The sequence below is a fragment of the Schistocerca serialis genome, chromosome 5, assembly GCF_023864345.2.
Source record: "Schistocerca serialis cubense isolate TAMUIC-IGC-003099 chromosome 5, iqSchSeri2.2, whole genome shotgun sequence".
NCBI lineage: Eukaryota > Metazoa > Arthropoda > Insecta > Orthoptera > Acrididae > Schistocerca > Schistocerca serialis.
Window position 1 is genome coordinate 760,620,420 of NC_064642.1, and position 17,620 is coordinate 760,638,039.

Here is a 17,620-nt window from a genome sequence, read left to right on the forward strand (position 1 = left end):
TTTACCTTAAAGTTTCAATATGTTCTTCCCATGTGTTACTAGTCACTAAAATACCATCCACATAAATTACCAATTTGGACAATAATTCCCTGCCTAAGACATAATCTAAAGCACGGATAAATTCAGCAACTGAAAAGTTAAGTGCAAATGGCACCACAAATATTGACAGCTTTTTCCATTATATAAAAATGCAGTATACTGTCTTGAATTTGGTTCTAAAACAATTTGGCGAAACCCTAATGGTCAAATCTAGACTGGAAAAATATTTTGTGTTACGAAATTTATTCAATAATTCCTCCATGGATTCAGGATGGTCAGTTTCCGGTTCAAGGAATTTATTCAAATGGCGAGAATCTAAAGCAAGCCTAACACTTCCATCTTTATAAGAAACAACAACCAGTGGGTTATTCTACTGGCTGCTGCTCCTTTCCACTATCCTCCATTTTAGCATCTTCTGTAATTCTCTCTCCACTAATTTTCTTTTGCAAATTGGGACCCCATATGGTTTGATAAAAAATGGATAATGCTGTTTCATTTTTAATTTGTTGTTGTGGTCTTCAGTCCTGAGACTGGTTTGATGCAGCTCTCCATGCTACTCTATCCTGTGCAAGCTTCTTCATCTCCCAGTACCTACTGCAACCTACATCCTTCTGAATCTGCTTAGTGTATTGATCTCTTGGTCTCCCTCTACGATTTTTACCCTCCACGCTGCCCTCCAATACTAAGTTGGTGATCCCTTGATGCCTCAGAAGATGTCCTACCAACTGATCCCTTCTTCTGGTCAAGTTGTGCCACAAATTTCTCTTCTCCCCAATCCTATTCAATACTTCCTCATTAGTTATGTGATCTACCCATCTAATCTTCAGCATTCTTCTGTAGCACCACATTTTCAAAGCTTCTATTCTGTTCTTGTCTAAACTATTTATCGTCCATGTTTCACTTCCATACGTGGCTACACTCCATACAAATAACTTTCAGAAATGACTTCCTAACACTTAAATCTATACTCGAAGTTAACAAATTTCTCTTCTTCAGAAACGCTTTCCTTGCCATTGCCAGTCTACATTTTATATCCTCTCTACTTCGACCATCATCAGTTATTTTGCTCCCCAAATAGCAAAACTCATTCACTACTTTAAGTGTCTCATTTCGTAATCTAATTCCCTCAGCATCACCCGACTTAATCCGACTACATTCCATTATCCTCGTTTTGCTTTTGTTGATGTTCATCTTATATCCTCCTTTCAAGACACTGTCCATTCCATTCAACTGCTCTTCCAAATCCTTTGCTGTCTCTGACAGAATTACAATGTCATCGGCGAACCTCAAAGTTTTTATTTCTTCTCCATGGACTTTAATACCCACTCCAAATTTTTCTTTTGTTTCCTTTACTGCTTGCTCAATATACAGATTGAATAACATCGGGGACAGGCTACAACCCTGTCTCACTCCCTTCCCAATCACTGCTTCCCTTTCATGCCCCTGGATTCTTATAACTGCCATCTGGTTTCTGTACAAATTGTAAATAGCCTTTCGCTCCCTGTATTTTACCCATGCCACCTTTCGCTCCCTGTATTTTACCCATGCCACCTTTAGAATTTGAAAGAGAGTATTCCAGTCAACATTGTCAAAAGCTTTCTCTAAGTCTACAAATGCTAGAAACGTAGGTTTGCCTTTCCTTAATCTTTCTTCTAAGATAGGTCGTAAGGTCAGTATTACCTCACGTGTTCCAGTATTTCTACGGAATCCAAACTGATCTTCCCCAAGGTCAGCTTCTACTAGTTTTTCCATTCGTCTGTAAGAATTCGTGTTAGTATTTTGCAGCTGTGGCTTATTAAACTGATTGTTCGATAATTTTCACATCTGTCAACACCTGCTTTCTTTGGGATTGGAATTATTATATTCTTCTTGAAGTCTGAGGGTATTTCGCCTGTTTCATACATCTTGCTCACCAGATGGTAGAGTTTTGTCAAGACTGGCTCTCCCAAGGCTATCAGTAGTTCTAATGAAATGTTGTCTACTCCCGGGGTCTTGTTTCGACTCAGGTCTTTCAGTGCTCTGTCAAACTCTTCACGCAGTATCGTATCTCCCATTTCAACTTCATCTACATCCTCTTCCATTTCCATAATATTGTCCTCAAGTACATGGACCTTGTATAGACCCTCTATATACTCCTTCCACCTTCCTGCTTTCCCTTCTTTGCTTAGAACTGGGTTTCCATCTGAGCTCTTGATGTTCATACAAGTGGTTCTGTTATCTCCAAAGGTCTCTTTAATTTTCCTGTAGGCAGTATCTATTTTACCCCTCGTGAGATAAGCCTCTACATCCTTACATTTGTCCTCTAGCCGTCCCTGCTTAGCCATTTTGCACTTCCTGTCGATATCATTTTTGAGACGTTTGTATTCCTTTTTGCCTGCTTCATTTACTGCATTTTAATATTTTCTCCTTTCAACTAGCCCTCATCTTTTTACCTACTTGATCCTCTGCTGCCTTCACTACTTCATCCCTCAAAGCTACCCATTCTTCTTCTACTGTATTTCTTTCCCCCATTCCTGTCAATTTTTAATTTACAGACATAATTATAAACTCTTCCTGGCTTATTACAAAAAACATCACAATACTCCCACAGAAACTGATCTAACTCTTCTCTCTCAGAATTAGATAAGTCATCTGCAATATTTACTTTATGTCAACAGAAAATTCAATTTCTCTTATCTGATTACTGCAATTTTCTGTACACTTTAAATGTAATTTGGCCTCACCAGAACTACCAGATGCCGGTTCTGTGAAACATATTTTTAAGTTTTCCCAATCAAAAATTGCATTTTCTTTTATTATCCAATTCATGCCCAACAGAATATCTTCATTTTAGGTCTACCGCCACAAAACATCCTTGTTCAAACAATAAACGCCAATTAAAAATGAAATCAAAGCCTGTTTGGAAATTGGCTTTCTGCACTTACCTGTAGCTCCCTTAATCTTAACACATGTTACAAGAAATTCTATGTATGAAGCACTGTTTTTCAACCTTTCTCTTAATTTAACCAGATATACAACAAATAGGACTACCTGTGTCTATTAGATGCATGCCTGTCTAATTCTCATTTGTTATTTCAAAATATGGACTACCAAATACTTCTTGTTTATCAACTTTCACTTCCTCCGTTAATAAATAATTTTCTATTTCTATAAAATCTAAATTAATGCATGACTGTTGCTTGTTCACTGAAGCTGTTTGTAAATTACACAAAGACTTATCACTATTAGACTGAGTTTCCTCTGGATCTGATAAACTACTGCTTTCTGAGTAAGAAGACTCACTAATTATACCTTGCTGACTGCTTGAGTTATCACTTACCTCATTGTTTATTTGTGTGTGTTCCACGACTTCATTATTCTCAAATTTCAAATAATAATCACCACCACTACATTTCACTTCACTGATTTCTTTCTTATTTAAAACCTCTAAAACATTTTAACCTATCTGCTCAGTTTGTTCATTCTTATTATTACTGATAGCCAAAATCTCCCTGACATCAATAGAAAACCACTGACTTCCATGTACCTTATCATCACTCATCAAATCATCAATACCTACTGACTGACTTCATATCCCAATACTTCTACAAAAATGATCCCACAAGCTCCTCTTTAAACAAAATATGCATCTGCATGAATCTCAGCTACAACATCAAATCTCTCTACTGCTACATCATCATCATCTGAATCAGCTACTCAAGCATCAGTATTTTTGGGTACTAGGTTATCATTTTGGCTTATGAATAAATTAGACAAAACTGGATCATCATCATCATTAACAAGTAAACCAGCAATCCCATACCGGTAATTGTCATCATAACTATCCTTGGGTACATGCTTGTTGTCAAATAAATTTGTCAGGTCCTCATCACTAAGCTTATAACTATTTTGTGTCTTTGAGACATTATTACTCATTTCTTTTAACATATAGTTCCAAAATTCATAATGCTTATTTACATTATTACCTTGGTAGTTCCTACTGTTATCTGTGTGATGTTAGTGATGTGACCTATGTCTGTTTCTACTGCTCTTAGCCTGGTTACGAGTTTTTCTCCTCACCTCAAACTGACAGGCCCCCAATGAGGTGGTTAATTGTTTTCCTCCCTGTACTGTCTGTTCCGATTGGAGTTGGTGTTTTGTCTGTAATTGTTGCTATTTTGACCACTGTTCCTGTTACCATAGTTATTTTGTCTGTTACTGTTATGATAATTTTGATTTTGAGAGAACGCACCACACTGGTGTTGGTACCCTCCCCTACTTGATTTTGTTTGACCTGTCACGACTTTGCCATGCATATTCTAGCTTATCCACATACTTCAAAAATTCTTCATTTGAGTCATCTGACACATAATCTAGGCCCCACTGAACTCGGTTTGGTAGATGTCGTTTCAGTGCATCAATCTGAATTAACTCATCTAAAGGTTTGTCTAGGTACGTCAGTTTTCTTAGCTGTATTTCACAAAACTTGTGCATGCTTAATTTCCATTCTCTATATTTGCTGTCATTCAAAAATTCAGCTTTTATCCTAGCTTGTCTGCTTTCCAACCAGAATTTATTCAAAAATAATGTTTCAAACTGATCAAAAGTCATATCGGGGCTTACATTCTCATTTGCCCAGGATAAAGCTTCACCATCCAGAAAACGCTTAGCTGCTTTCACTTTTACCTGGCATACCAGGTGTGAAACTGTCTTTGCATTGATATAAGAAATCTACAGGATGCCACTTGACATCTCCAGGGAAAGTTTTTAGCAATACATTTTTACAAGGGGTAGCAAGCTGACTGTTGTTATTGTAACAATTAGCAACAAGGTTATTTTCTAAATTTAACTTTGAGGCAAATGCCAATGTTTACTACTATAACAGCTTCCAAACATTATACGTTAGTAATTAGTTCTGCAGTGACACACATATAGTTCAGTTCATTGTTCATATGTATCTTAGTTCAGTGTAACTCGGATTAATCTGCCTTCTGCTGCTGCTGCTGCTGGAGCCGTCATTGTCCAGGACCATTTCATCTGCTAACTGAATCAAGTTACATGAATTCCATGAAATAATCCAGGTACCAAGTCATTTGATAGTGGTTTATTTATGACAAACAGCACCACTTCTTCTTAGTGGGAGCCCACTCCACATAACAGGCTACATAGTCACAATACTATATTACAACAATTAGATTATTGCACAGATGTGTGATACAATGGTTGCATCTCGAAACTGTCTCCAACTGACCTCTTCTGAGCCTTGTGCTGCTCCTATTTATACTTATTTAACAGTGGAGACAACAAAACTACAGTCCAAGTTTATAAAATTAACAGTTGAAAGTTTAACATTAATATGAGTAACTATCCACAAACCCTTGCTCATTTTGTGCTGAAACTGGCATATACAATAAAAAAGATTTTTACATAGGATATAAATCATATTTTATAAAATACTGAAAAACAACAATGCTAACCTAATTTTTCTTAATTATGGCTTCATTACTGAAAGCAAAATATTGCGAACATATATTTGACAAACATTACACACAACTAAACAAATGAAATAATAAATTTTATGAGATATAATGTATTACGTGAAATCACTTATTAGATACAATTGGAATTACGGAACTTTCAGTGAATTGTCTCTTCGGAGAGTATTTCGTTAGAGTACTGAAACAGGAATGTAAACATGGGGTTGTTTTATTTCACCGTCAGTTCTGTTAGCTGAAGATACTTCTGTTTTAATTGCAGATGGTGATCCAGAAAAAATTCTGAGCTCCATTGTAAGCACACTGAATACCATAGAAAACTGGTTCCAGTTAAATGGGTTGAAACTGAACAATGCAAAAACCCATATGGTACATTTCAAAACCAAACATTCAAAATGTGTGGAACTTAAAATACAACATAACAATCAACTTATGACAGATGTTGACACAGTCAGATTCCTGGGACTAAATTTGGGCAATAAATTACACTGGAGAATACACATATTGACTTCCTATTAAACTAACTATGCAGTTTTGCATTTGCAATACAAATGCTAGCAAATTTCCCTGACTTGACTACATGAAAAATTGTGTATCATAGTTGTTTTGTTGTTTTTAATCTGTTATTAAATATGAGAATATTTTCTGGGGAATTTCAAGTAGTGTATCTCGAATACTGAAATTGCAAAAGAAAATTGTCAAATACATGTGTACTGCACAGCGAACAGAATCTTCCCACCCATAATTGTGGAAACTACAAATCCTAACTGTTCACTCTATATACATTCATGAAATTATCGTCTTCCTACACAACTGACAAAAATTTTATGCTATCCGTACACCAGTTGAAATTATATGCAGAGACTCCACAATATGTGGGGATGGTAATATATAACAAGTTAATGGGTAAAAACATATCAAATGTGAAGCCAGAAATTTTGAAAACGAGGCTACAGCAGATTCTGTGGGAGCAATGCTACTATTCAATAGAAGAATTAATAGAGTATTTCTAATTAAGTGATAGGTTTTATTATATGTATACATAACAAAATTGTATTATTATTATTATTATTATTATTATTATGCTGTTTGTTAACATCAGCTGTTTGGTGTTTATGGTGAAATTTTACCACAAATGTTGACATGTCTCCTGTACCTGAAACAAATGAGTTAGATTATGTACATTGTGAGAAAATAAACCAATTTACATCAGCTGTTCCAAACCTATTGCTGACAGCATCAGAAGTTTAGAAGGGGACAAAGATATGGATGTCTGGAACTAATGAGAATGCAAAGAATGCTAAGCAGCTTGCAAATGGATAATCCTACCTACTATGATGTGATGAAGAAAGTATATGTGAAAGTCTTTATAGGCCTTTAGAGTGATTCTGTAAATTGGGGGAATCGAAAGCAAAGGATGACATATTAGCATTCATATCTTATCCTTTTTTCAAATTGAAATGGATGAAATTTACAAAGCAATACATTAAAGAACGGTTTATTCGAGAAGTGTGGAAGATGAAACAAGAAGAAGAAGAGAAAAAGAAAAGGTTGAATCTTACTATACAATAGGTCTGGAAATGGTAGAGTATTTAAAAAATAATTGCAACAGGTTAAATTCATTGAATAGGTATCCAGCTGTTAAAAAGCTATTGCTTAAAAAGGTTACTTGTTTATCAATTTCTGCCCCTGCTGAATGGTTATTTTCCCTTTGTGGAATGATAATGAGGCCACATAGACGGAACACAAAAAATGAAAGATTTGAGCAATTATTGATGTTAAAATTCGTACTAAATGGCATGTTAAATGATCACTAACTAGAGGTATTTTATTTGAAGAAAGATATTCTGAAAATACATATTTTGTATTTAAATACTTTCATTTTAAAATCTTTTGTATTTACATCTGAAGTGGAAAAAATAACCAAGTATTTGCATTTTGAATTAAAAAAGAAAAACTTTTAATAAACTATTTTGCAGATCTCTTTTGTACGGAAACTATAAATGTGGGTTTGTGTTTGTTTAACCTATCATCCAAGATACGTTGTAATGTCAGTATTGCCTCAGGTAATCTTCCATTCCTCCAAAACCCAAATTGATCTTCCTGAGGTTGTCTTCTACCAGTTTTTCCATTCAGCTGTTGATAATTTATGTCAGTATTTTGCAATCATGACTTATTAATACTAGAATGCCCTGGTTCAAACTATCTGCTACAATGCCCATTGGAGGTCAGTTGACCTATAAGGTGTTTATTACATTTTAAACTTTCTTTTTTGTTAAATGTAACTATATTTCATGCTTATTGTCTTTAATACTGCTTTTGCAATTTTTTCATGTATAATAATTCCATGGGTATATTTTTATTTGAAACTGTCAAATTTGATTTTTATGTCACAGTATACAAAAGTAAATGACACTGTATTGAAGGTGCATAAAATTGCATAAATTTTCAGTGTTTGAGGTTTACATCATACAACAGTAGGAGACAAATGTTAATATCATAGATTTGCTTAGGTGGCCCCTAATTATATTTTTATCCTGTAACAAAGAAGTAATGTTTTACTTGACCTATCTATATGGAGAACTCTGTGATTCAGAGAATCTTAATTGCACATTTTACATATCCTTTTTCTTAAACACGATCTGCATGCAGTTTTTTTACATGTTAAACAATAATCTCTAGTTTTGTTTTTCTTACGCAATCCAACTTGGTAAATTTTTCATTTACCTCCTGTAGATAATGTTTCTTCTCTGTTGGCAGTCAAAATTGATTGAGTCTGGAGTTGCTGAGGATGAGAATTCGTAATTGGTACCACTAATCCTTCTATAGCTTTTATTATAAACGTATATTGAGAGATGATAGAGCCAATTATAAACTTGTATAAGGTGTGGGCATTTATCATAGCACGATTTAGAATCTTACAGCATAATAGTTCTCCCAGGCTACAGAACATATCTAACTTTAGCACCTTGAGTAGCCAATACTTTATTCCACCTTTATCAGGTTTGAAACTCGTGCTGAGCATAAGGGCATTGGCATTTTGTCATATATAACTTCTTTGTAAGAGGCACTCCAGTTATCTATAACATGTACCAGGTTTCAGATGGCAAACAAAACATTCTCTGCTCCTTTACCTCGCTGACGGGTATCTCTGATGTCAAAGCAAAGAAATCACATGATTTCTAAAAATATGTTTCTTGCCATTGTTTGAAAGGAAAAGGCAGGACCACACTCACGACTCCACAGATGTCTCATACACAGACTCCACGCAATATGTGCCTCTCGAGTGTACAGTATCATTATAAATGCTGCCAGCTTCTCCAAACTCAAGTTCCACAAATTATCATTGAGTATAATGCATGCTTCTGTTTCAGTACATTTTTTCCCACCAGGTGCAACATGTTTTCACTAATGAATAAGTGACAGGCACTAGCTGGGGATTCTGATCTAATAGTACTTTTGCATGCCCTGTAGATCCAGCAGTCTCTCAAATAAACATTTGCTGAGGCTCTCTTCTTGCTAAGTACACTGTGTGTCCATGCTGTTCCATCAGTCCTGAGCTATTGGTGCCAATATCCGCTCTCCTTTCAACATATTGTACTGTAGCAACTGCAAAATTTAGATATTGTGAGAAAAATCAATGTAAATAATATAAAAATAAATCTTATACTTTACAATTGTACTAATTTTAATATTTAACATACCTCTTCCTGTCCTATGATGAATACCAATACTTGCAGTTCACAAACGAATAACAGATCTGTCTACAATAAAACTAAATCTTATACTTTACAATTGTACTAATTTTAATATTTAATATACCTCTTCCTCCCCTTCTGTGACGAATACCAATACTTGAAGTTCACAAACCAATAACAGATCTATCTACAAAAGTTACACCATCATTTGGCTTGGAAACAAACATCTTGGTTGATCATTATCATCACTGCTTTCTGGTGAATCACTACTTGACTGCTCTGGCGGATTATTTTATTATTTTCATTGCTTGATGGGCAACTTTCATTGTGCTTTCTCTGAAACTCCTCTACTTTATGTTGAGTTGGAGATATCTGAAGAGCTTCTGTAATTTAAGATTCAGAAAGGTCATGACTGCGATAGTGATCCATTACATTTACCAGTCAAACTATTAGTGACAGCAAACAGATGCACAAAAACAGTTGTGTGAAACATTGTATGGAGTTCATCATTGTTGGCTAACAAATGCGTATCTGAGAGAAGCGGTCAGTTGGCCGTCATTGAGAACCAGTGATAAATGTGTGATTACCTTGAAGTTTGTAGTTCCAAAGCAGACTAATGAAGGCAAATTGAACTCTCTCTACAACAATTTTAAGTCAAATCACAGGAACAGACTATTTTAAACACTGAAGAAATACGAGGGTAATCCCAAAAGTAAGGTCTCCTATTTTTTTATAAGTACATAGACCTGTTTATTTCTACAATGATTTACATCAGTTTACAGCTTGAACATTTAGCTATTTTTCGACATAATCACTATTTCTGTTGATGCATTTTTGTAGAGGCTGTGGCAGTTTTTGTTTGCTCATGTCGTACCAGCTTGCCGCCATGCTGTTCAGAAAGTTATGAACCTCTTCTTTCACCTTGTCATTGGAGCTGAATTGCTTGCCGGCCAAATGTTCTTTTAACTTAGGGAACAGGTGATAGTCACTGGGTGCCAAGTCAGGACTATTGGTGGGTGGGTGATTGTGTTCCACTGAAATTGTTGCAGGAGAGCAACAGTTTGTCAAGTGATGTATGGGCGAACGTTGTCATGGAGAATGTGTATGCCCTTGCTCAACATTCCTTTTCTCCAGTTTTGAATTGCCTGTTTGAGTTTTTTCAGGGTCTTACAATACCTGTCAGCGTTAATTGTGGTCCCAGTGGGCATAAAGTCGACCAACAGTACCCCTTTCCGATCCCAAAAAACGGTTGTCATGACTTTACCAACAGACTTTGTTTGTTTGAATTTCTGCGGTTTTGGCGAAGAGGGATGCCACCACTGATGTGATCATTGCTTGGTCTCAGGTGTAAAGTGGTATGCTCAGATTTCGTCACCCATGACAACTGAGTCCAGAAAGTTGTCCTGCTCGGCTGCAAGGCAGTGAAGACATGCGTGGGAAGCATCAACTCCTTGGTGCTTGTGGTCCTCAGTCAGCATACGTGGTACCCATCTTGCACACACCTTCCAGTAGTTAGTGTTTCCGTTAAAGTTCTGTGAGCGGTGCTTTGGGAAACCTCGGGAGCCAACATGCAGAGATCCTACAGGGTGATCCACCGATCTTCATGCATGCTTTGCTCAACCTTCAACACTGTCTCCTCAGAAACTGACGGTCTCCCGCTCCTTTGTTTGTCATGAATTTCGGTCCAAGCAACTGCAAACTCTCTACACCACTTACGAACATTTTTGACATCCATCCACAGCTTACCATACACTTCCATCAATATTGGCGATGGATTTCAATTGGTGCAGTGCCCTTTGTGTTCAAAAACTGAATAACTGCACGCAATTCATACTCGGCAGTAACATTCAACGCGAGCTCTATTCTCAATGGCTGCCAAGCCAAGACTGAGCCCCTCAGCGCGGCGTGCGCATGTTCACACACAGAACGTGAAGCACTCTTCATAACAGTGTGACCAACTGCCACACAGACAGAGTTCTGTTCTTATAAAAAAATAGGAGACCTTACTTTTGGGATTACCCTCGTACCTGTCGTAAAATAAATGGTCAATTGACCACCTCTAGGCAGTCTAGTGTTAAACTGAAAATTTGGTAATATTTACACCCATCAGCACCTAGAATGCTCCAAGGACATCAGTATCCCTGAGAACATATGGTCTACTTGAGGGCCTTGTTTCGATTTACGTCTCTCAGTGCTCTGTGAAATTCTAATAACAAGTTCATGTCTTCTATCTCACTTTGATCTACTTTTCCTCCCTTTCTATAATATTGCCTTAAAGTTCATTTCTCTTGTTTAGCCCGTCTACATATTCCTTCCAGCCTGATTTCTCATCTGAGCTCTTGATATTCACACAGCTGCTTCTCTTTTCTCCAAAGGCCTCTTTAATGCTCCTGTAGGCAGTATATCTATCTTCCCCCAGTGACATATGATTTTAAATCCTTACATTTGTTCTCCAGCTGCTTAGCCATTTTGCACTTTATTTCAATCTCATTTTTTAGATATTTGTTTCCTCATTTGCTACATTTTTATATTTTCTCTTTTCATTAATCAAACTCAATATCTCTTGTATATCTAAAAACAAAGATGATGAGACTTACCAAACAAAAGCGGTGGCAGGTCGATAGACACACAAACAAACACAAACATACACACAAAATTCAAGCTTTCGCAACAAACGATTGCTGCATCAGGAAATAGGGAAGGAGAGGGAAAGACGAAAGGATGTGGGTTTTAAGGGAGAGGGTAAGGAGTCATTCCAGTCCCGGGAGCGGAAAGACTTACCTTAGAGGGAAAAAAGGACAGGTATACACTCGCGGGCACACACACACACACACACACACACACACACACACACACACACACACACACACACATCCATCCACACATACACAGACACAAGCAGACATTTCTGTGTATGTGCGGATGGATGTGTGTGTGTGCGCGCGCGCGCGAGTGTGTACCTGTCCTTTTTTCCCTCTAAGGTAAGTCTTTTCGCTCCCGGGATTGGAATGACTCTTTACCCTCTCCCTTAAAACCCACATCCTTTCGTCTTTCCCTCTCCTTCCCTCTTTCCTGATGAAGCAATCGTTTGTTGTGAAAGCTTGAATTTTGTGTGTATGTTTGTGTTTGTTTGTGTGTCTATCGACCTGCCAGCGCTTTTGTTTGGTAAGTCTCATCATCTTTGTTTTTAGATATATTTTTCCCACGTGGAATGTTTCCCTCTATTATATTCAATCTCTCTTGTGATATCTAAGGATTGTTACTGGTCTATATCTTTTAACATTATTGATACTCTGCTGCCTTCACTATTTCATCCCTCAAAGCTACCCATTTGTCTTCTGTTGTATTCCTTTCCCCTGTTTCAGTCAATCAGCGCCCAATGCTCCCTTTGGAAGTCTCAACAACCTATAGTTCTTTTAACTTATGTATGTCACATGTCCTTAATTTCCTATATTTCTGCAATTTTTCCATTTTCAATCTATAGTTCATTACCAATAAACTATGGCCAGACTCCACATCTTCCCCTGGAAATGTCTTACAGGTTAAAATCTTGTTCCAAAATCTTTGTCTTACTACTGGTATTATATGGTCAGTCTGAAACCTTTCAGTGTTTCCAGGTCTCTTCCACGTATACATCTTTTTTTGTAATTGTTAAAATAAATATTAGTGATGATTAAATTGTGCTACGTACAAAATCCTACCAGGTACCTTCATCTTTCACTCCTTTCCACCAGTCCGTGTTCTCCCTTTATTTTTGCTTCTCTTCTTTTTCCTACTATTGAATTCCAGTCCCCAATCACAACTAAGTTCTTTTGTGCCTTAACAACCTGAGTAATTTATTTTATCTCGTAATACTTTATTCTGCTTCCTTCATCATCTGCAGAGTTAGTTGGCATTTAAACTTGCAGTACTGTTGTGGATGTTGGACTCATGTCCGTCTTGGCTAAGTAATGCCTTCATTATGCTGTTCATACTAACTTAATAACATTCCTCTTTTCTTATTCATTATTAGACATACTCCAGTATGACCCCATTTGTTTTTGTATTTATATCCTGTACTCACTTAGCAGGAAGTCCTGTTTGTCCTGCTACCACACTTCAGAAATTTCCGCTATATCTTACTTTAACCTACCCATTTTCTCACTTACCTACGCAGTGAAGGGATCTAAAATTAGATGCTTTGATCTGTATAAAGCCAGTTTCGTTTTTCCTGATGATCACGTCATCCTGAGTAGTCCAAATGGAGGACTAAATTTACCTTCAGAATATTTCACCCCAGATGGTGCCGTCGTCATTTAACCATACCATAGAGCTGTGTGCCCTTGGGAAAAGTGATGGTTATAGTTTACCCTTGCTTCCAGCTGTTTGCTGTACCAGCACAGTAAGTCCATATTGGCTGATGTTAAAAGGCCACGTCAGTCAATCATTCAGACTGTTGGTCATGCAAATACTGAAAAGACCACTGCCTCTCTTAATGAACCATGTGCTTCTCTGGTGTCTCCACAGATACCTCTCTGCTGTGGTTCCACCTACGGTGCTGTTATCTGTATCATTGATGGATGCAAGCCACCCCATCTTGGCAAGATCCATGTTTTGATTGAAAGGGGCAGGGAGGTGGGTGGGGGATGACATACGAGTAGTGCAAAGTTATTGCCCAATAGTTTCAATATAGTTGGGGCATTACAATGTTTTTGTTACATATAGAAAATGAAAGGTCATAAAGTAAATAGAAGGAAGGTCTGTCTAGTACTCACAATTGCCTCACAATTTAAATAATGTGTGCATAACATGACTGATTCATAAGTCATTAGTCTTCCTCCAGCACATTGTATACTACCTGCTGCTACAACTTTTCATAAGAGAGAATTTTGGTCTGCTCCACTGTCTTCCAACATGTACTGATTGTATAACAAGAGGGGTTACAGGGGTGGGAGGGAGGGACATGAAGTTTGAATACATTTTTGTTGAAAAGTATACAGATAGAATTGACCATACTGTGTACCATTACTTCCGTGTATCATTGTCTTCTTCAGTTAAGTTTTTTTTAAGTTAAGTTTTTTTCTATTTTACAATTTCTTAACCAGTGATGAAAGCATGGAGGCAGCATTGGCAGAAATTCGAGATGGACGCCCTCTTGTTGAGACCGCTGCTGCACACCGCATACCACGCTCAACTCTGTATGTACGAGCATGCGCCAAAGGAATAGTTCCTACCATGACGAGGCGTGAACATTCCGGAGAAAATGTACAGGCTGCTGTTCGAGCTGTTACAGGTTTGTTTTGTAACAGTAATATATATTTTTACATTCAAGGCTTGCAACACAAACCAGATTCTGTAACAGTATTTGTCATCATTAATTGTTCACTGTGGAATAGCCCAGAAGCTGAAGAAGCACTCATAATTACAATGTCTTAATAAAATATGATATTATATATAAAAACAAAGATGAGGTGACTTACCGAACAAAAGCGCTGGCAGGTCGATAGATACACAAACAAACACAAACATACACACAAAATTCAAGCTTTCGCAACAAACTGTTGCCTCATCAGGAAAGAGGGAAGGAGAGGGGAAGACGAAAGGAAGTGGGTTTTAAGGGAGAGGGTAAGGAGTCATTCCAATCCCGGGAGCGGAAAGACTTACCTTAGGGGGAAAAAAGGACAGGTATACACTAGCACACACGTACATATCCATCCACACATACAGACACAAGCCTTGTGTCTGTATGTGTGGATGGATATGTACGTGTGTGCTAGTGTATACCTGTCCTTTTTTCCCCCTAAGGTAAGTCTTTCCGCTCCCGGGATTGGAATGACTCCTTACCCTCTCCCTTAAAACCCACTTCCTTTCGTCTTCCCCTCTCCTTCCCTCTTTCCTGATGAGGCAACAGTTTGTTGCGAAAGCTTGAATTTTGTGTGTATGTTTGTGTTTGTTTGTGTATCTATCGACCTGCCAGTGCTTTTGTTCGGTAAGTCACCTCATCTTTGTTTTTATATATAATTTTTCCCACGTGGAATGTTTCCTTCCATTATATAAAATATGATATTATTGCAGATGGCCATTATTACTGATCATGGGTGTCACATTGTAACATTTTGCTGTTTCCCTATGCACTTTGCCTTATAATGACAGTAACTACACATATGAATTGTACTCCAGTGATCAATATGCTTCATTATATATTAAAGTGAGTTATCGTGGCTTATCCTCATAATATGGCGCTTTTAAACCAAAACAATTAATATGGTTCAGACAATATTTTATGATACTTTTTTCTTAAAAGATGTGTCTGTGATCAGGTATGGTATTAATTCCAAAATCAAGTAACTCGTAGGACAGTTGATAAGCAGTAGTAGAAATTCTTTTAGGTATATTAAGGACTATAATATTGTACATGTCACACTGAAATTTTTCACTTCAAATATAAATTAAATGGCTGAATAAATTTTTTGGCTTTAATTTTGTACTCACAGAATTTCATTATATCACATAGAAAAATAAGCTTCCTTTGATGTTTTCCCATTAAAAGTTTCATAGTACTGTAACTGATTTTTATAGTTCACTAGTTTGTTTTAGAACTATTGTGTATTACACTACTGGCCATTAAAATTGCTACACCACGAAGATGACATGCTACAAACCCGAAATTTAACCGACAGGAAGAAGATGCTGTGATATGCAAATGATTAGCTTTTCAGAGCATTCACACAAGGTTGGCGCCGGTGGCGACACCTACAATGTGCTGACATGAGGAAAGTTTCCAACTGATTTCTCATACACAAACAGCAAAACTGGTGTTGCCTGGTGAAACGTTGTTGTGATGCCTCGTTTAAGGGGGAGAAATGCATACCATCACGTTTCCGACTTTGATAAAGGTCAGATTGTAGCCTATTGTGATTGCGGTTTATCATATTGCGAAATTGCTGCTCGCGTTGGTCGAGATCCAATGACTGTTAGCAGAATATGGAATCAGAGGGTTCAGGAGGGTAATACGGAACGCCGTGCTGGATCCCAACAGCCTCGTATCACTAGCAGTCGAGATGACAGGCATATTAGCCGCATGGCTGTAACGGATCATGCAGCTACGTCTCGATCCCTGAGTCAACAGATGGGGGCATTTGCAAGACAACAACCATCTGCACAAACAGTTGGGCAACGTTGGCAGCAGCATGGACTATCAGCTCAGAGACCATGGCTGTGGTTACCCTTGACACTGCATCACAGACAGGAGTGTCTGCGATGGTGTACTCAGTGACAAACCTGGGTGCACGAATGGCAAAACGTTATTGTTTCGGATGAATCCAGGTTTTGTTTACAGCATCATGATGGTCGCATCCGTGTTTGGTGACTTTGCGGTGAACGCACATTGGAAGCATGTATTCGTCATTGCCATACTTGCGTATCACCTGGCGTGATGGTACGGGGTGGCAATTAATTACACATCTCGGTCACCTCTTGTTCGCATTGGCGGCACTTTGATCAGTGGACGTTACATTTCAGATGTGTTATGACCCTTGGCTCTACCCTTCATTTGATCCCTGCGAAAGCCTACATTTCAGCAGGATAATGCACAACCGCATGTTGCAGGTCCTGTACAGGCCTTTCTGGGTACAGAAAATGTTTGACAGCTGCCCTGGCCAGCACATTCTCCAGATCTCTCACTAATTGAAAACGTCTGGTCAATGGTGGCTGAGCAACTGGCTCGTCACAATACACCAGTCAGTACTCTTGATGAACTGTGGTATCGTGTTGAAGCTGCATGGGCAGCTGTGCCTGTACACGCCATCCAAGCTCTGTTTGACTCAATGCCCAGGCATATCAAGGCCGTTATTACGGCCAGAGGTGGTTTTTCTGGTTACTGATTTCTCAGGATCTATGCACCCAAATTGCGTGAAAATGTAATCACATGTCAGTTCTAGTATAATATATTTGTCCAATGAATACATGTTTATCATCTGCATTTCTTCTTGGTGTAGCAATTTTAATGGCCAGTAATGTATTAATCATGGATGTAGCTTTCCTTCTAAGTGCATGGTGAAGCTTGTTTGGAATTGCTATTTCTGATTGTACCATTATTGCTAAAAGTAATTGTATGAAAATTTTCTTTTTGTTTGAGTGCATTAATCCAGTCTTACAAGTGTAAAAAAACATATGTGTTTACTTTTATTTTATTGTCTTTTTTAATACAACAGAGCAAGTAATAAAGTCTAATATTCTTGAGATATACTAAATCTTAAGACAATGGAAAATCCATGGTAGAATGTAACAATATAATAAAAAGCACAGTTGCTACTCACCATATAGTGGAGATGCTGAGTTGCAGGAAGGCACTAAAGGCACTACAAAAAGACTGTCAGAATGTTAGCTTTCAGCGAAAAAGGCCTTTGTCAAAAGTAGACAACATGCACA

The 17,620-nt window shown here is 37.6% G+C and overlaps 1 protein-coding gene across 1 annotated transcript in view; it reads left to right on the forward strand.

Annotated features, from left to right (window-relative positions):
- LOC126480772 (protein bric-a-brac 2-like) overlaps positions 1 to 17,620 on the forward strand; it is a 130,881-nt gene that overhangs the window by 37,508 nt on the left and 75,753 nt on the right. Inside the window, exon 5 of the mRNA XM_050104072.1 lies at positions 14,296 to 14,483. Within this exon, the coding sequence (XP_049960029.1) occupies positions 14,296 to 14,483 (188 nt within the window). The remainder of the gene's footprint in view (positions 1 to 14,295; positions 14,484 to 17,620) is intronic.